The 25,626-nt window shown below is 44.3% G+C and overlaps 3 protein-coding genes across 3 annotated transcripts in view; 2 read left to right on the top strand and 1 right to left on the bottom strand.

Annotated features, from left to right (window-relative positions):
- LOC141121772 (uncharacterized) overlaps positions 1-25,626 on the bottom strand; it is a 188,089-nt gene that overhangs the window by 104,080 nt on the left and 58,383 nt on the right. The window lies entirely within an intron of this gene.
- LOC141121752 (uncharacterized) overlaps positions 294-25,626 on the top strand; it is a 617,570-nt gene continuing 592,237 nt past the window's right edge. Inside the window, exon 1 of the mRNA XM_073611471.1 lies at positions 294-357. The gene's annotated coding sequence lies outside the window, so the exon portion shown is untranslated. The remainder of the gene's footprint in view (positions 358-25,626) is intronic.
- LOC141121760 (uncharacterized) lies at positions 2,838-12,742 on the top strand. The gene is made up of 2 exons (XM_073611482.1): positions 2,838-6,007; positions 11,445-12,742. The coding sequence occupies exon 2, from the start codon at positions 11,459-11,461 to the stop codon at positions 12,437-12,439; it is 981 nt and encodes a 326-aa protein (XP_073467583.1). The 5' UTR covers positions 2,838-6,007; positions 11,445-11,458; the 3' UTR covers positions 12,440-12,742.

Below are 25,626 nucleotides of genomic sequence, written 5' to 3'. Positions count from 1 at the left end.
CTTCAAAAGCCAATATAAAGGAATAGTAGTGGTAAAAATAAAGCACTTGTGGGTTTAACTAAATTTTTTTTGTATAATTCTCCTTTAAGGGGGCGTGGCAGGGGGTGTGTCCTATGCTTATCTACATTTGCTAATAGGTGTCCCCTGCTCCCATCTCAAAAAGCACAAGGCCGTGTTCACACTACAAGACGTTTCTTCAGCTGCAGTTTATCTGAGTTCCACAAGGTGGTGATCTCACTTCTACCCAGACAGGAAGTCTCTATGGAATACAGACAGGAAGTGATGTCAGATTCACGCAAGAAGTTGCATTTGGAAGGATGTAGAGAGGAGACGTTGCTGGATCTGGCGGCAGAGGAGGTAATATGTAGATTAACCCCTTCAGGGGGATCAGTTGATGATTAATATATCTTCCTTCCAAAGCTGGCCATACATGGATCAGTTTTATCATTCATCCAGCGAAATGAGAGGAAAAAAATGAAGTGATTCCCCCATCCACACATTGGAGGGGGATGGGGGAATCCTCCCCGCTGCACTATTGTATTCTGACAATGGGGGGCGCTCCTCCGCTCTCAGAATACACAGATCAGTGATGAAGCTATTGGCTGCAGCCGCTGATTGAGTGACTTTTATCTGGCAGTGACCACACATGGATGGAAATGTGACCGATCCCTGCTGAACCAGCTGAATTTCCATGTCTCTATGGTCACCATAAGTGACTTCCTCCCCTCCCCCTCATCTCCTTCATTATGTAAGTCATGCTGAGATAATCTCCCATTGGCTGAGCAATATTCTCATTTGTCTCTGAGCTCCTTCTTGCTATTCCTCGTCCTGCCTGTTGTTTCCTTGGATTGATTTTCTGTGTAGTGACCCCGGCTTCATCTCTTGGATGCGCTCGTCTGTCGCTTGTCCTGACCTTTATCCTGATTCCTGGATCTCCTCCTCATCTCTCCTCCATATCCTCTTACACAGCTTTTCTCCACACCTGCAGTGACCCTGGGGGTGGAAACTTGGCACCAGCACTCAGCAAAATCCATCCCCACCATTAGGAACTCTGGAGAAAATTGTCTGCTATTTACACTCCGTTCCTCCGCACATCACCTGATCACATGAGAGCTTACTTTCACAGATTCCTGACAGATTTCTGTATGGTAAAGGTCAAAGTTCACTCTTCAGTTTAGGAGAGGTAGGACACACCCAGGAACAATGATTTGGTTTGCACAGGAGCCTCATATAGAGGGCCCCTCAAATCTCCCCATCCAAATGTCCCTCCATCCAGAGTCTATATGTCCTATGACATCACACTGACCTCACAGCTCCTCATCCCAATGTCCCTCCATCCAGAGTCTATATCTCCTATGACATCACACTGACATCACAGCTCCTCTTCCCAATGTTCCTCCATCCAGTTTCTATATGTCCTATGACATCACACTGACCTCACAGCTCCTCCTCCCAATGTCCCTCCATCTGATTTTTTTCTCTGATGCTCTTAGGATGTAGGCGGACCCTTGGCATCTTCACTTACAAAGTAGGACTGTTGGTCCTGCGTTGTATATAATGATGTCAGAATACCTACAACAAGCTGTTATACTGCATAGTGTGGGGGTCCTGTGTGGGTAAATTATACCTCAGCCTGAAGTGGGGATTTAATAAAATGGAAACCTGAATGGTGAGGTGAGGAGGATTCTGGGAATATCATTTGATTTAGCTGTTTCTGTTCAGATCTAGAGTTTACCTCCTGTGAAGTCTGGAGATTATATGACCATCACATTGCCTCCACCTCCCTCCCTGATAGAATAGAGAAATAAGAAGAAGATTCTAGAAGTCACCAGAGAGATCATGGAGGAGAGGTGAGCGGTGCTGGGAATTATGGGACATTATCCAGTAACAGACAAGGGATGTGTCTGGATGGTGACTGTATCATTGTGTGTGTCAGGTTCCTATAAGGTGTCAGGATGTCACTGTCTATTTCTCCATGGAGGAGTGGGAGTATTTAGAAGGACACAAGGATCTCTACAAGGACGTCATGATGGACAATCAGCCGCCCCTCACATCACCGGGTAAGAGGAGACTTTATTGTAAAGTAGAGAGCAGTACGGAGGGTCCACCTAGATCCCCCATCATCTGATAAACACATAGAAACAATGTATTCAGTCAGTGTGTGTGTTTCCTACAGATGGATCCAGTAATGGGAACCCACCAGAGAGATGTCCCCGTCCTCTGTATTCCCGGGATTCCACACAGGAAGATCACACCATCCCTCCCCATCATCAGGTAGATGATTGACAATTATTGGTAGTTCTGATTTAAACACAGCATGTTTGCTACAATGAATGTTTTATTATATATTCAGAGTGGAAATCTCAGGGATGATAATATTGATGTTAAAGAAGAGTATAAAGAGGAGGATGAGGAGTATGGAGTGATGGAGGAGTTATCAGAAGGACACAAGGATATGATGGAGCCACCTAATACCAGGAACCCACCAGAGAGATGTCCCCATCCTCTGTATTCCCGGGATTCCACACAGGAAGGTCACACCATCCCTCACTATTACAAGGTTGGTGGGACGGAGCTTATAAAACACACTTATAGAGACAATGTGTGGATTTTTTATGTGATAATAATAAAATCTTATATCTTACAGATGATATTCTTTTATTTTCTTGATGTAGAGTGGAGATCCAATCGATATAGAATTTGAGGTTAAAGCAGAAGAAGAAGAGATGTATGTGAGGGATGATCAGCAGTTTATGGAGGAGGATGGAATAACGAGGACATTTATAGAGGAGGACACTCCTACAGAGATCAGCACAGGTGGGTCATTAACACTAAATACATTCCTCCACCCATACTGCTCACTGATTGGTCCAGAGTAGGGCAAGGACTGGGTGATATCAGCCTGTAATCCCCTGGTCACTTTCCTGAGCTGTGTTCCCCCGTCCTGTATTCCTGTATTTCTCTCGGATAATCTTCCTTCTCTGTGCTGCAGACACAATTTATGTATCTAGACTGGATTTATGGAGATTCTGGGGTTCAGCTGGCAGCAAAATGTTCATTTTCACCATAGATGTTACTATATCTAGGCACCTAGTTTATGTGTTTTGGGTCTTCTGCCCAATACCCGGGTATGGCAAGTTGTCTGACAGAACAATCCCCCCAGGATTACTTGTTCTGTTTGCTGGCTGTGCCGGGTGGAGGGATATGTCTGTATAGTCTCAGACCCAAGTCACTGAGTGCATGACCAGTGTAGTACAGATAAACCCAACCTTCCTTTTACTGCTTAACCATGCGTACTCCAACACCCCCTTATATCCCCTTTAAATGATGAGACCACACCTTAATTTGGAGTATAAATGGCCATAGCAGCCTTTTTATTAACACAATATTAGATAGTTCCAATATCAAAATATAACATCTGCAACAACTTGTTTTAACCCCAGTCTGTTGGTCTTTGACGGCACCCCCGAACACATATTCCACCAATACACTGCGGGACCTTTTTCATCATGATAGGCCTCCAGCCGTATCACCAGCTCGGGGACAACCCCCTTCCTGCAGTGCAACCATTACCGTATTCCAGCTAACACCAGAGGGGCACATACTACCGATGAGCCCCCCACCCCTTCCATCACATATGTTTACTGCCACCATCAAAGACCAACAAAACACTGTCAATCCACAGCTGCCAAGAAGACCAGATTAAAGCACACCTGAAATGAAAGAAAACAAACAAACACAAACACCATATAGGGAGGGCGGGTGGGAAAAACTGCCTTCTCCTTTCTCTCTCCCATCTTCTGTTACTCAGAAAGTACCACCTCCTCCTTAACCACTTAAGGACCAGCCTCGTTTTGGATTTTAGGTGTTTACATGTTTAAAACAGGTTTTTCTGCTAGAAAATTACTTAGAACCCCCAAACATTGAATGTGGTTTTTCTTCTAACACCCTAGAGAATACATTGGCGGTCATTGCAATACTTTTTTTTGCACCGTATTTGCGCAGCGGTCTTATAAGCGCACTTTTTTTGGAAAAAATTCACTTTTTTGAATAAAAAAATAAAACAACAGTAAAGTTATCCCAATTTTTTTTTATATTGTGAAATATAATGTTACGCCAAGTAAATTGATACCCAACATGTCACGCTTGAAAATTGCGCCCGCTCGTGGAATGGCGTCAAACTTTTACCCTCAAAAATCTCCATAGGTGACGTTTAAAAAATTCTACAGGTTGCATATTTTGAGCTACAGAGGAGGTCTAGGGCTAGAATTATTGCTCTCGCTCTACTGGTCGCTGTGATACCTCACATGTGTGGTTTGACCACCGTTTTCATATGCGGGCGCTACTCGCATATGCGTTCGCTTCTGCGCGCGAGCTCGTCGGGACAGGGGGGGTTTTAAATTTTTTTTTTTAATTTTTATTATTTATTTTACAATATTTTATTTATTTTTACACTGTTTAAAAAAAAAAATGGTGTCACTTTTATTCCTATTACAAGGGATGTAAACATCCCTTTTAATAGAAAAAAGCATGGCAGGACCTCTTAAATATGAGATCTGGGGTCAAAAAGACCTCAGATCTCATATTTACACTAAAATGCAATAAAAAAAAAAAAAAAAAAAAAAAGTCATTTAGAAAAATGACATTTGAAAAAATATGCCTTTAAGAGGCGTGGACGGAAGTGACGTTTTGACGTCACTTCCGCCCAGCAGTGTCATGGAGACAAGTGAGCGCCATCTTGGCCTCACTCGTCTCCAAACACACCACGCAGAAGGACGCGATCGCCTCCGCCGCTACCGACGGCTCCGGTAAGCGGTGGAGGGCACCGGATCGCGGCGGGAGGGGGGGGGCCTCTCCCACCACCGATAAAAGTGATCTCGCGGCGAATCCGCCGCAGGGACCACTTTTATCTGAAAGCCGGCCGCCGCACGAAGACGGGGATTCCGGGGTTATGGCAGCTAGCTGCTGCCATTACAACGATATCCACGTTCAAACTTAGGACGTACATCGTCGTGCGGCGGTCGGGAAGTGGTTAAATAATACCACTCCCCCTCTGACTCTGCTCACTATCACCTCCCCTCTTAGCACCTCTCCTGTTAACCCTTTGTTGTCTCCCCTTTACACACTGTCATGCCCGGCCCTGCACTACTTTTCTTTTCTTCTTTTTCCTTTCCGGGCCTCACTGTCTCAGGAGATGGGAGGCATCGGTGTGGGACCACTGCAACTTGTCTCATGTGAACATTTAGACCACTGCTGATTATTGAATACCAATATTATGAATCCTGACCCTTACACTATATAATTTATATTGTACATTACATACTCCTGACCCCTGCACGATATACTCTATGTTGTACATTACATCATTCTGATACTATAAAATCCTAACTGTTGTATCCTATATATAATAAGTTGTACATGACATAGTCCTGACTTCTTTTACACCCATTTCCTACCAGCTGGACATTTTATATCTGATGATTTGATTGGAGCGCAGACTTTTACATGTTGATTATAATGTGATAACATCCTCACACTTTTGAAACCTTAAAGTGATTGTAAAGCTAGGTTTTTTTAAATGGTTTTTATTTTTCATACATCAAATACCATACAGACGGGAAGTAGTGGTAAAAAGGCAGCAGTAAAGCTCTCAGCACAAGTAGAGATACAGACTGTTCCTAAAAAGTTCTGCAGGTGAAGAAGTTATTCAGAGTGACTCTTTACCATATATATCTTTATATTCTCTAGTAAATCTACTTCCGTGCTTCCGTGTATCTCTTCTTAATAAATTTGGAATTTGTTTACGGAATCACACTATGTGGCTTCTTTCCTTCTTATTTTACCATACGGCCATCTGTTTTTCAACATTATCCTGAGGGACCCACTAGCGTCCAGCTGTCTCTTGGACCTCCACTTTCATCATCAGCCTGGAACATCCATCATCATCCACCACTCAAGCCTGATTTGACCCAGTCGGGCGTATGCCCCCTTGGGTCCACGTCATCTGGTAAGCCTTCTTACATTTGGTGGTGGTGTGTCCCCTCTGTGTCCATCTTAGATGTCACATATTTGCTATGTTCTTCAAACGAAGTCACTGATATTTTGAGTCTCACTTATACGGAGGACTTTTTTATATATTTTTCCTTGACATCCCTGTCATCTGTTGGACATCATGTTGAACTTTTAGCGCTACACATAATTTTTATTTTTTGTTACATGCGTATATCCAATTGGTTGTGTTAGCTGCTTATTGTTATTTTCTTTCTTTGGCCGCGCAGAATTTCTTGTTACCCCATAGTTTCGTCTTCCCCACTGAAGAAATCATTCAAAGTGATTTTTTTATAGTCCGCATTGTTCTAAGTCTTTGCATAAGAAGGCAGAGAAAAGATTATGAAGCAACAAAAGAGCATCTCAGAAAATCCTTCTCCTATCCCAGTTTATGTTATATTAATAAAGCAAGAGAAAAGTACAATATGGACTGTTTCTATGGGTTGCGATGGGCTAGGTGGAAAACGTGATTTACGGATATAATATATATCAGCAGCCCCTGTGGGGGTAAGTGCTGCATATATATATATATATATATATATATATATATATATATATATATATATATATATATATATATATATATATATTTTTTTTTTTTTATGGTTGACTTGGATAGACTTGTGTCTTTTTTCAACCTGACTAACAATGTAACTATGTAACTTTGCTGATTGAGAACATCCTGACAGGATTTTCAGGGAACATCCTGACATGGATGAAAAGTTGGTTGAATTGGATGGACTTGTGTCTTTTTTCAACCTGACTATGTAACTTTGCTGATTGAGAACATCCTGACAGGATTTTCAGGGAACATCCTGACAGGGATGAAAAGTTCACTAAGAAATGGAGCATGCCAGCCACCATAGATGCAGCAGTCTTTTCCTTAAACAAGAACTTAACTTGTCCAGTGGATAATGCACTGGGCCTGAAGGACCCTGCTGACAAGAAATTGGAGTTATTATTAAAGGCTTCCATTTCTTTAGCCAGTTCAGCTATTCAGCCAGCTGTTGCAGCAATTGGTATTTGCCAGTCAGGTTCAAGGATCAGGTCCAACGGCCTGATAGGCCTAGCCAGGAGGATGATCTGCCTGAAAATTAGCAGATATTCCTCGAGCGCTGTGTTTTGCTGTTGACACCTTAAAGGATTCAATACAGAAGGTTTCTCGTTTGGCTCTCTTGTTTGTACATATGCGCAGATTTTTGTGGCTTAAGAACTGGTCAGCCGAGCTTCCTTGTAAGAAGTTATTGGCAGGTTTCCCCTTTCATGGGGAGCGTTTATTTGGCGATCATCTGGACAAATCTATCCAAAAGATTTCCGGAGGGAAGAGTTCTCTACTTCCTGTGAGGAAAAGAACTAGGCATCCCTCGTTTAAAACTTCAGGGACTGTTTCCTCAAATGTCTAAGTGCCAAGGCAGTTCCGCCGCCAACAGGGAACTAGAGCTAGAGGCAAGCCACAAGGCCAGGGCTAGAAAAAGCCCTGCGTCCAAAATTCTTCTAAATCTAACACCAAGCCCTCCTTTTGAGGAGATGCCCCCACTCTATTGAGAAGGCTGCTGCACTTTGCGGACATTTGGAGAACAATAGTTCAGGACGAGTGGGTCACCTTTAACTATATTCCGCGGTTACAAGCTGGAGTTGCGGGGGGTTCCTCCTCAGATGTTTTTAAGATCCAGCGTTCCCTCGGATCCTCCAAAACGAGACTAACCTTGTGTACACACAGGCAAACTTTTCGACCGGACTGCTCGGACGGGACAAATCCATTGGACAATCTGACCATGTGTGGGCTTCATCGGGCCTGCAGCGGACTTTTTCGGTCGAAAATCAGACGGACTTTAGATTTGGAACATGTTTCGTCATGCTCGTCTGTATGCTAGTCCGGCGGACGAAAACCGATGCTAGGGCAGCTATTGGCTACTGGCTATTGGCTACTGGCTATCAACTTCCTTATTTTAGTCCGGTCGTACATCATCACGTACGAATCCATCGGACTTTGGTGTGATCATGTGTAGGCAAGTCCGTTCATTCGGAAGTCCTTCGAAAGTCCATCGGAAAGACCGTCGGACCTTTTGATGCTGAAAAGTCCGTCCGTGTGCTTTATTGTTTCAGGCACTACATCATTTAGTGCATCAGGTCCCTGTAGCCAAAAAGGGCACAGGATTTTACTCGAACCTGTTTACGGTTCAAAAACCAAACAAGGACACCATTTTGGACCTAAGATCCCTGAACCAGTATCTACTGATCCAATCCTTTCAGATGGAGTCTGTTCGCTCAGTAGTAGCCTCACTCCAGATGGGAGACTTTCTAGCCTTCATAGATATGGAGGCTTTCAACCTCATCAGAGGTTCCTGGGAGTTCCAGTAGAGGAATGTAATTTTCTTGTTTGTGGCTCTACCCTTCGGGCTTTCTCCAGCTCCCTGGGTGTTCACAAAGGTCCTAGCACAAGTACTGGGTCTTTTAAGGGCCCAATGGATTTTGGTCCTAGGGTATCTGGATGACCCCCTACTCAGAGATCACTCACTACAGGCTCTACAACAGAGCATAACATGTACAGTGCGGTATTTGGAAAGCTTAGGCTGGATCATAATTACCAAAAAATCAACCTTGAGGCCAGCTCAAAGTCTGAAGTATTTAGGTCTGATACTAGATATGGTCCAAGCAAGAGTATTCTTACCACCTGCAAGGGTCTGTGCCCTGAACAATCAGGTGCGTTAGATAAGGGGCACCAGACAACCCCCCCATTCAGCTCTATATAAGTCTTCTGGGCAGGATGGTATCCTCTTTCGAGGCAGTGCCCTATGCCCAGTTCCATTCCAGACCTCTACAACGAGACATCTTTTTGGCTTGGAACAGAAGAGGACAAGCCAAGGATTATCCAATGTGCTTATTTCCTCAGGCACGTTTAAGCCTGAACTGGTGGTTGTAGGACCAGAACTTGCGAAAGGGAAAATCCTTTCTCTCAGTAACTTGGAGAGTACTGGCTACAGATGCGAGTCTCTCAGGCTGGGGAGTGACCCTAAAAGGGCTCACAGCTCAGGGGAAATGGTCAAGGACAGAACAGATTCTGCCCATCAACGTCCTGGAATTATGGGCATGGACGGTGGAGCTTCAGGACTGCCCTATCAGGATTCAGTCCGACAATGCCATGGCAGTGGCCTATATAAACCACCAAGGTGGTACCAGGAGTCCTTCAGCTCTGAAGGAGGTGAACTAAATACTAGCCTGGGCAGAGGGACAGGTGCCGATTATATCAGCAGTCCATATCCCTGGAGTAGAAAACTGCAAGGCAGATTATCTCAGCCACCAGCAGATCTGCCCAGGGGAATGGCCCCTACACCTAGAGGTGTTCCAGGAAATTTGCAAATGTTGGGGATGGCCAGAGGTCAACCTACTGGCATCCAGGTTCAATAACAAAGTACAGCAGTTTGTGTCCCGAACAAGCGATCCTCTGGCAATTGGAGCAGATGCTCTAATAGTTACATGGAGCCAGTACTCCCTGGTTTATGCTTTCCCTCCGATCCCTCTCCTTCCACATTAGTTGCATAGGATTCGGAGAGAGGGAGTTCCAGTCATTCTGGTGGCACCAGCCTGGCCCAGAAGGCTTTGGTTCCCAGAGATTGTGAGACTGGCAATAGATGGGCTATGGACGCTTCCACAGCGCCCCGATCTACTGTCTCAAGTTCCTATATTCCACCCCAATTTACAGTCTCTAAATTTGAGGGCATGGCTATTGAAGCCAGGGTGTTGAAGGACCGTGGCATCTCGAGATCAGTGGTGTATGGCTTGGTGTGAAGGCAGAAAATGACATCCACGGAAATACGTGATTGGGAGAATTCTCTCTTTTCTACAGTCGGTTGTAGAAATCAAATTGGCTTTGAGTGCAATCAGAGGTCAAGTTTTGGCCCTATCAGTATTCTTCCAAAGGCCTTTAGCCTCCCATTCACTGATCCGAACCTTTATGCAGGGGGCAACTCGTTTGCTTCCCCCCATTAGGTCACCTATGTGTCCTTGGGACCTGAATTTGGTACTGTCTGTGTTACAGGAACAACCATTTGAACCTATTAAGGAAATTCCATTAGACTTGCTGTCACGCAAGCTAGCCTTCCTGATGGCTATCACCTTGGCTAGAAGGGTGTCATAGTTGGCGACCCCTTCATGCAGGGAACCGTACTTGATCCTTCACCATGACAGGGTCGTGTTAGGACCTGTTCCATCCTTTTTGCCAAAAGTGGTGTCAGCCTTTCATTTAAATCAGGACATTATTTTGCCTTCTTTTTTTCTCTCAGCCTCGTTCGGCGGATGAGACTGCATTCTTTTGACGTTGTCTGGGCAGTCCAGGTTTATTTGCCTAGATCTGCAGAGATCCAAGGATCAGACTCTTTTTTTTGTTTTACCAAAAGGACCCAAAAAGGGGTCCCGTCAATTGGTCATTCAGGCCTACGATCTGAAACATAAAGCTCCTCCCTTTAGGGTAAGGGCTCATTCTACCAGGGAGGTAGGAACCTTCTGGGTTTTTCGCCATCAGGTATCTGTGGCTCAGATTTGTAAGGCTGCTACCTGATCTTCAGTGCATACATTCACAAAATTTTATCAAATGGATGTTCGAGCAGCTGAGGATTCGGCTTTCGGCCGCATAAAGTTTTGATGGCTATTGTTTGACAAGGTGTCTCCCTCCCCTCAAATCTATTGCTCTGGGACGTCCCAGCAGGTAATGAATATTAGCCTGACTCTGTGTCCCATGATGTATAAAAAAGAAACTAGGATTTTATGTCATACTTATCTGTAAAATCCTTTTATTTGACTACATCACGGGACACAGATCTCTCCCCTCTTTCTTGAGGATTCAGTGCTTGCTACAAAACTGATGTGCTTCTGTATGGGAGGGGTTATATAGGGATCACTTCCTTTCTAATGACCTTTGGTCTACCAGTGTCCATTCACCTGATGATGAAGTATAACCCAGCAGGTAATCAATATTAGCCTGACTCTGTGTCCCATGATGTACTCAAAGAAAGGGATTTTACAGGTAAGTATGATAAAAAAATCCTATATTTTTTAAATCATTGATTTTTATCCACTCTGCTAAATAAGGAAGTGCAGGACTTCTTTTGTTGGAAAGATGGCAATGAGTGATAGAGGGGGAGGGGACACTCGTCCTATAATCACCTCATCACTGTCACTCCTATAAAAGACCGTTCTCGTTGTTTCCTCACTCTCTGACTAAGGTCCATGAATAAAGAAATTAACTGGTAAGAGATCAGAGGACCCATTTACTAGTTACTTTGAGGGGGGAATTGTAAGATCCTCAGAGACAAAGCTGCCTGATGTGGGCGGAGTCCTGGTTTAGGGGAACCTAAATCTTCTCATGTCTAGTAATAATCTTTTTATTTATATTTTAGTAGATGGACGGGAGATGAGAAAAACCTCAGAGGATTGTCTCACTTTGTCTCCAGACTGTAAAGTAGAAGATGAGGACATCACACAGTATAGTCCAGGAGAAAACCCGGCTACCTCAAATGTCCATCCGGCACCACACAGTGTAGATGGACCATCGTATTCCTCTTATCCTGAGGAACCTCAGACTGTGAGGGACGGTGCCGTCCTTCCAACAGAAAAGAGGTTTTCCTGTACTGAGTGCAGGAAGTGTTTCCCTTTTAAATACAGACTTAATGTGCATATAAGATCTCATACAGGGGAGAAGCCGTATTCCTGTCCTGAGTGCGGGAAGTGTTTACGTTTAAAATCCAAGCTTAATGAGCATATAAGATCACACACGGGGGAGAAGCCGTATTCCTGTCCTGAGTGCGGGAAATGTTTTTCACAGAAGTCCAGTCTTGGCATACATCAAACATCCCACACAGGGGAAAAGCCATATTCATGTCTTGAGTGCGGGAAATGTTATTCACAGAAGAACAATCTTTACACACATCAGAAATCTCACACGAGAGAGAAGCAATTTTCCTGTCCAGATTGTGGAAAATGTTTTTCTGTGAAGTGCAATCTTAATAGACATCAGAGATCTCACACGGGGGAAAAGTCGCATTCCTGTCCTGAGTGTGGGAAATGTTTTTCACAGAAGTCCCATCTTTCCACACATCAGAGATCTCACACAGGTGAGAAGCCGTATTGCTGTCCTGAGTGTGGGAAATGTTTCTCAGACAAGGCCAATCTTTACATACATCAGAGATCTCACACGGGGGAGAAGCCGTACTCCTGTCCTGAGTGCGGGAAATGTTTTTCACATAAGTCCAATCTTTCCACACATCAGAGATCTCACACAGGTGAGAAGCCGTATTGCTGTCCTGAGTGTGGTAAATGTTTTTCACAGAAGTCCAGTCTTTACACACATCAGAGATCTCACCTGGGGGAGAAGCCGTATTCCTGTCCTGAGTGAGGGAATTGTTTCTCGCTGAAGTCCTGTCTTCTTGTACATCAGGGATACCACACATCCCTCAAGGTGTATTAGTGCCTTGAGTGCAGGAAATGTCCTCAATATGAATTATGCTGGACATCACAGCTCTCATGTGAGAAAGAAGCACACCCTGATATACACCTCAGATATACTCCATGGCTGATCTTCATCATGTAAGAAACAGTTGATAAGGAGATCAGAGATCACCAAAGACATGGATGAAGTGTTGTACCGTATTGGCCATTGATAGCAGTAGAAAAATAAAAATGGAGTCATTACCTTTCATTGGCTGAGTACATTTTGTGGGGTGGTGACTTAGAGGTCTACTTTAAAAAAAATTGTTTTAAAAAAATGAGAGGCATTTGCCCAGCTGTGATGAATGTTGGTAGTTTTATTCCATACAGTGATTTCCTATAATCATAATTTCCATCTAGTGGCCATAATGTGGTATTATGTTATTTTTCCTGCTATTTCAAGAAATATACCCCATCATGGTCACTAGATGGAGCTGCAATCAAGGGAAATGTTAAAGGAGTTGTACAGATTCATGTTTCTTTATCGTACATCATAGGACACAGAGCCTCAAATAATTACTTAGTGGGTTATGGGCCTACCTTCAGGTGTTGACACTGGTATAACCAATACAGGAAGTTGACTCCCCTATATAACCCCTCCTCCTTCCAGGAGTCCTCAGTTTTTTCGCCAGTGTCTAAGGTGTTGGTCACAAGTGAAGATGTGCTCTGAGGAGATCCAGAGAGGGATCCATGCTGGATTTAAAAAACCTCCACAACCGGATCCATCCTCGCCACTGAGGCCATAGGATGGTACCTGGGCCTCGCATTGAAGAACGAGGTTTTGCCTGTAAGCTTCCCTTTGAGAGCTGGACCCTAGGAACGAGGACTCTTTTTGGTTTTTCATATTACCTAAAGTTGTTCCTGAGGGGTGCTATACAGGTCCAAAGCAGAGGAACCCCTATTAAAAAGGGCCCCAGTCTTTGAAGGTTTAACTACGCTGCCCGTCGTGATGGGTGAAAGTTGGATCTGTCTGTTAAATCAGCAGCATCCTGCAGCGAGGATAAGGTAAGTGGAGAAGCCTAGGAACTGTAAAAAGTCCACCTATGCCTTTTTCTCCAAAAAATACATGTATAAAATGTATAACTGTATGCCTTAAAATGTCTCCTCTAGAGGGAGTATATTACACTTACCTAGTACGATGCCTTTTTCAGCAGCTCTGTGTCTGGCTATAGCAGCGGGTGTGGTCCCTGCAGCCAGAGGGGAGTTCTTAATTGAACAGATGGTGTTCCTCTTCTGATGGATCTAAAGGGGTTACAGCAGTAGTTTATGAACATACAAAACCAACTATTTGCATTTTTTTGTATAAAGTGAAGTCTTCCTTTAAAACTAGGAGCCTATTAAACACTGCTGATAAAAAATCCCCTCCCCCTCCCCTCTCCTCCTGGAGAGGTGCGGTAACAGCTGACACTTATGTGTAATCAGGTTCTCACCTGAGGCTTAACACAGACGCTCTCAGTTCATATGCTGAAGACAGAAGTCTGTCACACTAAGAGACACAGGAGCGCTGGGCATGTAAAGGTGTGTAAATAGGCATTTCCAGCACAGGAAATATTATGGTACTTAGCATTAAAGGGTGATCCTTATGGTGACATTGTTTTCTTTTGCTAAAACTATTGTTCAGCAAATACCATAATTTGTTAAAGTGCCTCTGCTGTTGTGCTTAGCACATTTGATTTCCAGTGTACCACAAAGGTACCAAGGATTCCACCCCCCAGGCGCTGGGAACTCCAGTCATGCCTCCACACTGTCATGCTCTCCGGAGATACCTGACATGGCAAGCCAGGGTGAGTCATTGGAAGCAATTGGTGGTGCAACTGCTTCTCACACTTCAGCCCCTGTGTATGTGACTGAAGATGCATTCTCCTCTGCCCTGTTGGGCTTAGAAGGAAGATTAGCGGCTTTAATCGCATTCTCCATCCAAGAGGATAGGAAGCATGCTAGATCCCCCTCCCCCACCTCAAACCCCTTTTTCCAAGGGAACAGTGGGCACAGGATGAGGTTATCCTCAGGTGATCACAGGGAAAAACAAGCCAAATTTTCCTCTGCGGAGGAAACAACAGTTGATGAACCTTATGCAACCTCACAATCTGACTTCTCTATCATGGAGGAAAAATTCACAAAGTTTGGAAAGTACCAGCAGTAGACGCTGCGATTTCCAGCATCAATAAAGATGCATAATTGCAATGGCGCTATGTTTTGCCATAGATGCCATAAAAGACCCTATCCACCAGGCGTCTCGCCTTGTGCTTGTGCTAAAACCCATGCTTAGGACTCTGTGGTTAAAAGGGTTGGTCAGCCAAAGTGTCTTGCAAAAAAGGGTGTCTGACTAGTTTCCCTTTTCATTGGGGATGGTTTGGGGAAATACATCCAAATGATTTCTAGCAGTAAAGCTCTTTTGTCCAAAAGAAGGTATAAATGTCCTTTTATTTAAAGTGAAGCCACAACAGCTCACAGGTTAAGTACTCTGACGGCCAGTGCAGCCATGGGAGACTTCCTGACAGACATGGGTTCAGATCCACATGTCGGCGTTCACTAGTGAAGGAGCCACTCCTCACAGGTTAGCTACTCTGAGGGCCAGCGTAGCCATGGGACAAGTCACTTAAGCAGATTCCTTCCCCTGCGCAGCGGCAGCTGCCTCTAGGCAGCGGTGAAGGCCTCCACCGTCAGCCTCTAGGGCATGATTTCCAAGGAGTACTGTTCAGATCTGTGCGACTTCAAGGTAGTCCCTTTGGGGTTGCAATAGTGGAAACTGAGCCTAAGAGGAGAAAATATTCAGCCCCTGTATACATGATTGAAGATGCGTTTTTCCTCCGCCCTGCAGGGCCTAGAAGGAAAATTAGCAACTTTAATCGCATCCGCTATCCAAGGATGTTGAAGCGCGTTAGATCCCCTCCCCCACCTGAGATCCCTTATTAAGGGAACAGTGGGTAGAGGATGAAGGATTACCCTCAGGTAATCTTTCAAGCTACCTCTAGTAGAGTCAGCTGATAGTTCTGTTTTTTTTCTTAGGTTCCTTGGAACCTTCACTGCCTTTTTCATGCGTTTCCTGTACATGTACATGTACAGAGCCACGCAGAAATTCAACAGATCCATTCTAGATTTAAAAGAATCTAAATCGGTTCCTGAAGATCCGCTCCTTTCCGCTCCTTTCTATGGAGTCGGTCAAGTCAGTAGTTTCTATCCTGCAAGGAGGAAAACTTCTGGCGCCTATCGGCATCAGGGATGCATATCTGCATGTCCATATATTTCCCACTCACCAAATGTTTCTGCGGTTCGAAGTAGAACAGCAGCATTTCAGTTTATAGCCTTGCTCTTCGGGCTAGCTACAGCACTTCGAGTGTTCACAAAAGTGCTAGCCCCACCTGTAGCCAGTTCAAGGGCACAGGGCTTAAACAGTCTTGGCATACCTAGACGATCTATTGCTAATAGACCAATCGCTGGATCTGTGGTCCCTTCCACTAAGGCCAGACCTGCTCTCACAGGGGCCGGTATTCCATCCTACTTTACGAATGCTAAATTCAACGGCCTGGCTATTGAGACCCACATTCTGAAAAGACGTGGGCTTTCCAGGGCAGTTATTTCTACTTTAATTAATGCTAGGAAGCCAGCTTCTAGAGCTATATATTATAGAGTCTGGAAAGCTTATGTTTCCTGGTGTGAATCCAAGGGTTGGCACCCTCGGAGATATATTAGAGGCAGAATTCTTGCCTTTCCACAAGTAGGCGTAGAGATGAAGTTGGCCCTGAGTACTATTAAGGGCCAAGTCTCAGCCTTATCAATTTTATTTCAAAGACCACTTGCTATGCATTCTTTAGTCCGGGGTTTCATGCAAGGAGTGATGCAGATTAATCCGCCAGTTAAATCACCCTTAAGCCCCTGAGACTTGAATTTAGTTTTGTCAGTGTTACAAAAAACGGCATTCGAACCATTACAGCATGTTCCCTTAGTGCTTCTGACTAGGAAGATGATATTTTTGGTTGCTATATCCTCAGCAAGGAGGGTTTCAGAATTGGCTGCTCTTTCCTGTAAAGAGCCATATTTGATTATTCATGAGAGTGGTGTTACGCCCTTGTCCAGGCTTTTTGCCAAAAGTGGTTTCAGGCTTTCATCTGAATGAAGATATTGTCCTGTCATCATTTTTCTTTCTCGAACATCACGGGACACAGAGCCACAGTAATTACTGATGGGTTATATAGGTATCACTGGTGATTGGACACTGGCACACCCTATCAGGAAGTTCAACCCCCTATATAATCCCTCCCCCTTGCAGGGATACCTCAGTTTTTACGCCAGTGTCTTTTGTCGCAGGAGGTCATTATGATAGTTCCCGCAAAGGACCAGGGATTGGGCTTCTATTCCAACCTTTTTACGGTCCAAAAGCCAAATGGGGATGTCAGGCCCATTTTGGACTTAAGGGATCTGAACCGATTCCTAAGGATTCAATCCTTCCGCATGGAATCAATTCGAACAGTAGTTCGCCCCCTGCAGGGAGGAGAATTTCTGGCATCAATAGACATCAGAGATGCATATCTGCATGTGCCCATTTTTCCTGCTCATCAGAAGTTTCTGCGCTTCGAGGTAGGAGGGCGCCATTTCCAGTTTATGGCTCTGCCCTTTGGGATAGCCACTGCACCTCGAGTGTTCACAAAGATCTTGGCTCCTCCTCTGGCCAGATTAAGGGCTCAGGGTATAGCTGTCATAGCATACCTAGACGACCTGCTCTTGATAGACCGGTCGGTAGCCTCTTTGAATGGAAACTTGAGGACCACGGTCAGGTATCTAGAACACCTGGGTTGGATCCTCAACTTAGAAAAGTCTTTCCTAAAACCAGTAAGAAGACTGGAATATTTAGGTCTGATTATACATACAAGCCAGGAGAAAATATTTCTACCCCAGGCAAAGATCACTGCTTTGAGAGAGCTGATTCTGACAGTAAGGACCAAGAAGGGTCCCTCAGTCCGCCTTTGTATGAGGCTACTAGGGAAGATGGTGTCTTCATTCGAAGCAGTTCCCTATGCTCAGTTTCACTCAAGAATGCTGCAACACAGTATTCTGTCGACCTGGAACAAGAAGGTTCAGGCATTAGACTTTCCGATGCACCTGTCGCATGCGGTGCGTCAGAGCCTCAATTGGTGGCTCATACCCGAAAACCTGCAGAAGGGGAAATCCTTTCTACCGGTTACCTGGACGGTGGCAACAACAGATGCCAGTCTGTCAGGTTGGGGAGCAGTTCTGGAACAGGCTGCGGTCCAAGGAGTATGGTCCAAGACAGAGAGGACCTTACCCATCAACATTCTGGAGATCCGGGCGATACATCTAGCTCTAAAAGCCTGGACTATCAGGCTACAGGGTTGTCCGGTCAGGATCCAGTCCGACAATGCCACAGCAGTGGCTTATGTCAATCATCAGGGAGGCACCCGGAGCCGAGCTGCTCAAAAAGAGGTGAACCAGATCTTAGTCTGGGCAGAGATGCATGTGCCATGCATATCGGCAGTTTTCATCCCGGGAATAGAGAATTGGCAGGCGGACTATCTAAGTCGCCAGCAGTTACTTCCAGGGGAATGGTCTCTGCATCCCGACGTCTTTTGGGCCATATGCCAAAGATGGGGGGTTCCAGATGTAGATCTCTTTGCATCCCGATTCAACAAAAAGATAGACAGATTTGTGGCAAGGACAAAAGATCCTCTTGCATGCGGGACGGATGCGTTGGTGATTCCGTGGCATCGGTTCTCACTGATTTACGCATTCCCGCCTATTCTGCTACTACCACGACTCCTTCGCAGGATCAGGCAGGAAAGGAAGTCGGTACTTCTGGTGGCCCCCGCTTGGCCCAGAAGGACTTGGTATGCAGAAATAGTAAGGATGACGGTAGGTTCCCCGTGGACACTACCGGAACGCCCAGACCTGTTATCTCAGGGTCCAGTGTTCCATCCTGCCTTACAAACGCTAAATTTGATGGTTTGGCTATTGAGACCCACGTTCTGAAGAGTCGTGGGCTCTCAGGTCCTGTCATATCTACCTTGATTAATGCAAGGAAGCCAGCTTCCAGGATGATTTATCATAGAGTCTGGAAAGCTTATATAACCTGGTGTGAATCCAGAGGTTGGCATCCCAGGAAATATGTCATAGGTAGAATCCTTGATTTTCTACAGATGGGATTAGAGATGAAGCTGGCCTTGAGTACCATCAAGGGCCAGGTTTCTGCTTTATCAGTATTATTTCAGCGGCCACTTGCTTCGCATTCTTTGGTCCGAAACTTTATGCAGGGGGTGATGCGTCTTAATCCTCCGGTTAAAGCGCCCCTAAACCCCTGGGACTTGAATTTGGTCCTGGCTGTGTTACAGAAACGGCCTTTTGAACCAATAAGTCAGATTCCTTTGGTCTTGTTGACAAGGAAATTAATTTTTCTGGTGGCCATCTCTTCTGCTAGAAGAGTATCAGAATTAGCAGCTCTTTCCTGTAAGGAGCCTTATTTGATTGTACACAAGGATAGAGTGGTACTGCGCCCTCATCCTAGTTTTTTACCGAAGGTGGTTTCTGATTTTCATTTAAACCAAGACATTGTTCTACCTTCCTTTTTTCCAGATCCCTGTTCTCCGGAAGAGAGATCTCTACATTCGTTGGATGTAGTAAGAGCAGTTAAGGCCTATCTAGGGGCAACTACTCAGATCCGCAAGATGGATGTTTTGTTTGTGCTGCCAGAGGGTCCCAATAGAGGACAGGCAGCGTCAAAAGCTACCATTTCTAAATGGATTCGACAGTTGATCATTCAAGCTTACGGTTTGAAACAGAAGATTCCTCCGTTTCAGATCAGGGCACATTCCACAAGGGCTATTGGTGCTTCTTGGGCAGTGCATCACCGGGCCTCTATGGCTCAAATCTGCAAGGCCGCAACCTGGTCTTCAGTTCATACATTCACCAGATTCTATCAGGTGGATGTGAGAAGGCATGAGGATATCGCCTTTGGGCGTAGTGTGCTGCAGGCAGCGGTACAGGGTCCTCAGGTCTGATTGCACCCTACTTGGTCGTGGTTCCCCCCCCCTCAGGTAGCATTGCTCTGGGACATCCCATCAGTAATTACTGTGGCTCTGTGTCCCGTGATGTTCGAGAAAGAAAATAGGATTTTTTAAAACAGCTTACCTGTAAAATCCTTTTCTTTCGAAGGACATCACGGGACACAGAGGTCCCGCCCCTCTTCTAATACACTATATTGCTTGGCTACAAAACTGAGGTATCCCTGCAAGGGGGAGGGATTATATAGGGGGTTGAACTTCCTGATAGGGTGTGCCAGTGTCCAATCACCAGTGATACCTATATAACCCATCAGTAATTACTGTGGCTCTGTGTCCCGTGATGTCCTTCGAAAGAAAAGGATTTTACAGGTAAGCTGTTTTAAAAAATCCTATTTTTCCAAATCCATGTTCCAAGGAAGAAAAGTCACTACATTGTCTTGATGTGGTGAGAGCAGTGAAGATCTATGTAAAGAAAACTGCTCAGATTCGTAAGACTGATGTCTTATTTATTCTGACAGAGGGTCCTAAAAAAGGACAGGCAGCGTCAAAATCCACTGTGGCTAAGTGGATTCGGCAAGTTATAATTTGAACTTATGATTTAAAGGGAAAGATTCCCCCTTTTCAAGTTAAGGCGCACTCTACCAGAGCGGTTGGTGCTTCTTGGGCAGTGCGTCACCAGGCCTCCATGTCTCAGATCTGCAAGGCCGCGACTTGGTCTTCAGTGCATACATTCACAAGATTTTATCAAGTAGATGTAAAATGGAATGAGGATATCGCCTTCGGGCGCAGTGTGCTGCAAGCAGCAGTATAATTCCTCAAGGTCTGGGGGTGCCATACGGGTTGTGTCTCCCTCCCCTCAAGTAGCATTGCTATGGGACGTCCCACTAAGTAATTACTTGAGGCTCTGTGTCCTATGATGTACGATAAAGAAAATAGGATTTTTAAAACAGCTTACCTGTAAAATCCTTTTCTTGAAGTACATCATGGGACACAGAGCTCCCGCCCCTCTGTTTTATGGGGTGAGAGTATATTGCTTATATTGCTTGGCTACAAAAACTGAGGACTCCTGGAAGGAGGAGGGGTTATATAGGGGAGTCAACTTCCTGTATTGGTTATACCAGTGTCAACACCTGAAGGTAGGCCCATAACCCACTAAGTAATTATTTGAGGCTCTGTGTCCTATGATGTACTCCAAGAAAAGGATTTTACAGGTAAGCTGTTTTAAAAATCCTATTTTTTTATACTAATAAATTGTCGTTGGTTTTATACTATTGGAGCATTTATTTCTTCCATGCACCATGACATCTATACGCTGATTTGAGCTGTTGTGAAGTGACCTTCCAGTGAATGAACATTGCCTGCTGTCCCATTGGAGCCGGTCCATGTTATAACCCACGTTTTCCCTGATCCTCTGTGATGGGGGATCATGGGGTTTTGGTAAGGGTGCATTTCAGCTGATATTGGTGGTGGATTTCACATAACACTTGAAGACAACAGATTGTTCATCTTTATGGACAATTTTCTCCCTTCACTGGTGTATACCATATTTTACTGTGTGTTTTTTATTTATCATTTGATATTCAATATATTAATTGTTTATGATATTTTGATGCTTAACATTAATCTATTTTTAGGTATTTATATCATTTGTTTGCACTGCTGATTTATTTCACATTTATTTCACACATTAATGTATTTTGATTTTCTATCATCAACTACATAGCTTTTGGCTATTTTTCTAGGGGTAGCGCAATTTTTTACTTTTTATTTGGTTAAATAACATGTCTGGGGAGTTCTAATTCTGGGGGGGGGTCATAATCCTGGGGCAGTTCTAATCCTGGGGGGTCCTAATCCTGCCTGTGAAGGGACATCTCTGTGATGTACAGAAAGTGCTGCAGTTGTGCTGACATTTATAGAGGAAAAATTGCCAAAACAGCAAACAGACCCCCAAGGTTCTTCTATGTATTCGGGGAACCTTTGGAGGGTGTGTGTACTGTTTAAAAGAAGCCGGCAATGAAATTTCATTTTCTGGCAAATTTAAAGGATTCATTTTATCTTTGTGAATGTCACTTTTTCTGTAGCCCGTCCTACAGCAAGAATGAAAAAATGTATAGAGCCCCCCAAATACATACCAGACCCTCTTAGTCTAAGATGGATATTAAAGGGTTACCGCACACAAAAGTGTGTGCCCCCCAGAAAATCCATACCAGACCTTTAATCCAAGCATGCAGCCTGGCTGACCAGGAAAAGGGGAGGCACAAGTGTGTAGCTCCAGCCTCTCCTCCCGAACCACACCAGGCCATATGCCCTCAACATGGGAGTGCCTTGCCAGGGGGACCCCCCATGGCAATTCATCTTTATGAGGAAAATGGCCCTTATCCTCACAATCCTGGCCTAGTGGTTGTGGGGGGCTTATCAGAATTTGTAAGTGTCCAGATACCCCTATATGAATGGGTTTGGGAAGCACAGCATCCCTACTCATCAAAAAAAAATAAAAATAAAGACCCTCAATGTCTTTTATAAAAGAAAATCCCCCAAAAGAGTCTCATAGTAAATCTATCATCAATCACGATGCCAACCACCCACTGACTCACCAATAACCCCCAATGACCTGCCACACAGGAGCGATCTCCAATGGTAACACTCGCTGGCTGATAGCATCCTGAGCTGTCATCAGCTAAATAAAGGAAGGGGCGGGGATATTGGTGACATCATTGCCCATATTCAGACAATGATGTCATGATCTATGCCCCACCCATTTGCCTACGTGGCAATGTAAGGGAATGGGCGGGGTGAAGTCACTGGTTGCTAAGGATGCAGCTGTTACAGGCAGCCGTTGCTTCCCTAGAAACCAGTGACAGCCAGAAGCTGTCACATTCGTCTGCACCAAATACTGTAAACGTTGGATGTTCAGAAGAATGTGGGAGGAGCCAGTGTTCATCCAATCTTCTGTTCAGACAAAGAGCTCCTCCCTAATGCAGATTATTGTCAGTGTATGGAAGTGATTGTATCTGCAGACAGGGATCTGTATGTGTGTGTGTATCACTGCCTGGCCCATCCATCGTTGGTGTCAATGAGATAGAAAAAAGTCTCATCATTGGTGTCAGCAAAATAAAATAAGGCATATTGTTGGTGTTGGTGAGATAAAAGCCAATCTTTGGCTGCAGTGAGATAAAATAATCTCCATCACTGGTGTCAGTAGGAAAATAAAACCCATTGTTGGTGTCACTGAGATAAAATAAGCCCCACTGTTGCTGTTAGTGTGATAAAATAAGTTCCGTCATTGGTGCCATGAGATAACGTAAGCCCCATTATTGGTGTCAGTGAGATAAAATAAGAACCATTGTTAGTGTCAGTGAGAATAAAGTGTAACTCCAGCATTGGTGGTCAGTGGTGGTACTTACCTGATCACACACTCCTGCTGCCTTTATGCAGTCCTGGAACCTGCGAGATGAGGACATGATTGGACAATGGACTAAATCCCAGGACTGTTCTTCATTATCTAGGTACACTTGGCAACAATGGCAAGGCCATGTTCACACTGCGAGATGTTTCTCAGGGCGAGATGTTTACTACGAGATGTTTCTCAGGTTTCTCAAGGTGGTGATCTCACTTCTACTCGGACAGGAAGTACTGCCAACCTGCATCCACAGCATACCTGCATCCGCTCTCCTGCATCCACAGCATACCGGCATCCGCCGTTCCTGCTACCTTCTGGTGCTCAGCAATCCAGTCTGGTCCTGCTACTCATCAGCTGCCACTACCAATGGAGGACTTTGCAGGCGCTCTTACCTCACCGTGCTCTCGTGGCCACTGTTGCAACTCCAGTGGTCCTTGAGCCGGGGCTGTGCGAGAGGTCTTCCTCTACTTGTCAGGCTCTCCCAGACGGTACATAACAGCAACGACACACACAATGTTTTTTGTTTAACATATTCTTTATTAAAATTTTAATTTCAACAAGAGTGCAGAAAGAAATGAATAAAATAGTAAAAGTAGAAATCCAATTGGTCAGGAAAATGACTTGTCTGGAATGTGGAGGCGAAGTCATTATTAATTTGTGTACAATACAATACACAACGTGTTACATTATTATAACAAAGTATTGTAGAAAAGATCACACCATAGAAAATGGGGGAAAGTAGAGAATAAACCCGGATATGAAGGTGACATTTGTGTACGAGGAACACCTTAACAATTACCACCATTTTATTCTCCAGGGCCTCTGCTTTCAGAAAATATATGTTTGGAGGTTTTATCTAATCTTCAGGCCCAAAATCTTCATTTTACCATGTGTGCAAAAATAATGAAAAACCAGCTCTGGCAGTGAAAGGGTCAATGTGAGCTAGATGGGATCACTCTGCTGTGGTCACACTGTAAACATTAGAGCTCCCCCTAGCTGCAGCCTGGTAATAACATTGCTAGGAGGTCTATTCATTTATCCACTACAAACTTCCCATTTTTATGTCTGTATGTAGGTGTAAAAAATGTAAAAAACATTTGCATAGCAATTCGCTCAGTGACAATGCATGTACATTCCTTCTGTGTGAATAGGGAAACATTGAATCTTATTAGGATATTTGCTTAGTTGATTGAATATTTTCTATTGATTTAAAATAGAAAAAGTTGCATTTGGACACTAGATGGCACTAATTGCTATGATACTTAGCGCCATCTAAAGGCCAAATGAGGTATTTTTGGTTTTAAATGAATGGTTGGTTTAATCCTGTAGATTTATTTAATTTATGTCCTTCAATATTTACTGTACTCATAAATACCCGAGTATGATCTCAGGTATTTGTATGAAACCCCCCTGACATAGTAAACTAAGGGGCCTATGCAAACACTATGTTGGGTGAGAGTGACAAGCATTGGTCCAGCCATGACAAATTCTGGCCGTATTTTAACGACATGCCGACCAGCGCACAACGATATACGTCGGCACAATGGCATGGCTGTGCAAATGGGCGTACAGGTACATCCCCTTTTAAGAAGCGGCATTGTGGGCATGCACCGCCAGTGGGGCGCGAGCCCGCCACGTGCTCCGTGACCGTGCCCACGGGACTCAATGTCCGCTGGTGTCCCGCGATGGTGTCACGGAGCAGCAGAACGGGGAGATGCCTATGTATACAAGGCATTTCTCTATTCTACCTAGTTACAAGACAGAGATCTCCTGCTCCCTGTCATCGGGAGCAGTGATTGCTGTCATGTCCTAGGTAGCCAACCCCCTCTACAGTTAGAATCACTCCCTAGGACACACTTAACCCCTTCACCGCCAATGTCACTAGGGTGTTTAACCCCTTCCCTGCCAATGTAATTTATACAGTAATCAATGCATTTTTATAGCACTGATCGCTGTATAAATGAAAATGCTCCCAAAATAGTGTAAAGAATTTCCGATGTGTCCGCCATAATGTCGCAGTCACGCTAAAAATCACAGACCGCCGCCATTACTACTAAAAAAAAATAATAAAAATGCCATAAACTTATTTTGTAGACGCTATAACTTGTGCGCAAACCAGTCAATATACGCTTAGTGTGGTTTTTTTTACCAAAAATATGTAGAAGAATACGTATCAGCCTAAACTGAGGAAAACATTTTTTTTTTTATATATTTTTTGGGGATATTTATTATAGCAAAACGTAAAAAATATTGCTTTTTTTCAAAATTGTCGCTCTTTTTTTGTTTATAGCGCAAAAAAAAAAAAAACGCAGAGGTGATTAAATACCATCAAAAAAAAGCTTTATTTGTGGGGAAAAAAAAGGACGTCAATTTTGTTTGTGTACAACGTCGCACGACCGCGCAATAGTCAGTAAAATTGACACAGTGCCGAATCGCGAAAAGTGCTCTGATCAGGAAGGGCGTAAAATCTTCAGGGGCTGAATTGGTTAATAAACACAGTGATTTCCTATAATCATCAGCTCCGACTAGTGGCCATAATGAGGTATTAGTTCCAAAATACCTCAATCAGGAAAAATAGTTCAATGCCGCATTATGGCCACTAGATGGGCCCAATGATCATAGGAAATCACTGTATGAAATAAGATAAGACCAACATTAGACATGGATGAATGAATGGATTGT

This window comes from Aquarana catesbeiana, unplaced genomic scaffold (assembly GCF_042186555.1).
Source record: "Aquarana catesbeiana isolate 2022-GZ unplaced genomic scaffold, ASM4218655v1 unanchor229, whole genome shotgun sequence".
Lineage (NCBI taxonomy): Eukaryota > Metazoa > Chordata > Amphibia > Anura > Ranidae > Aquarana > Aquarana catesbeiana.
Note: the sequence above shows the minus strand (reverse complement) of the source record. Positions and strands in the feature narration are given on the sequence as shown.

Bases quoted from the DNA above. Each gene is read 5' to 3' on its own strand.
- LOC141121760 (XM_073611482.1), top strand. From the start codon at position 11,459: ATGAGAAAAACCTCAGAGGATTGTCTCACTTTGTCTCCAGACTGTAAA.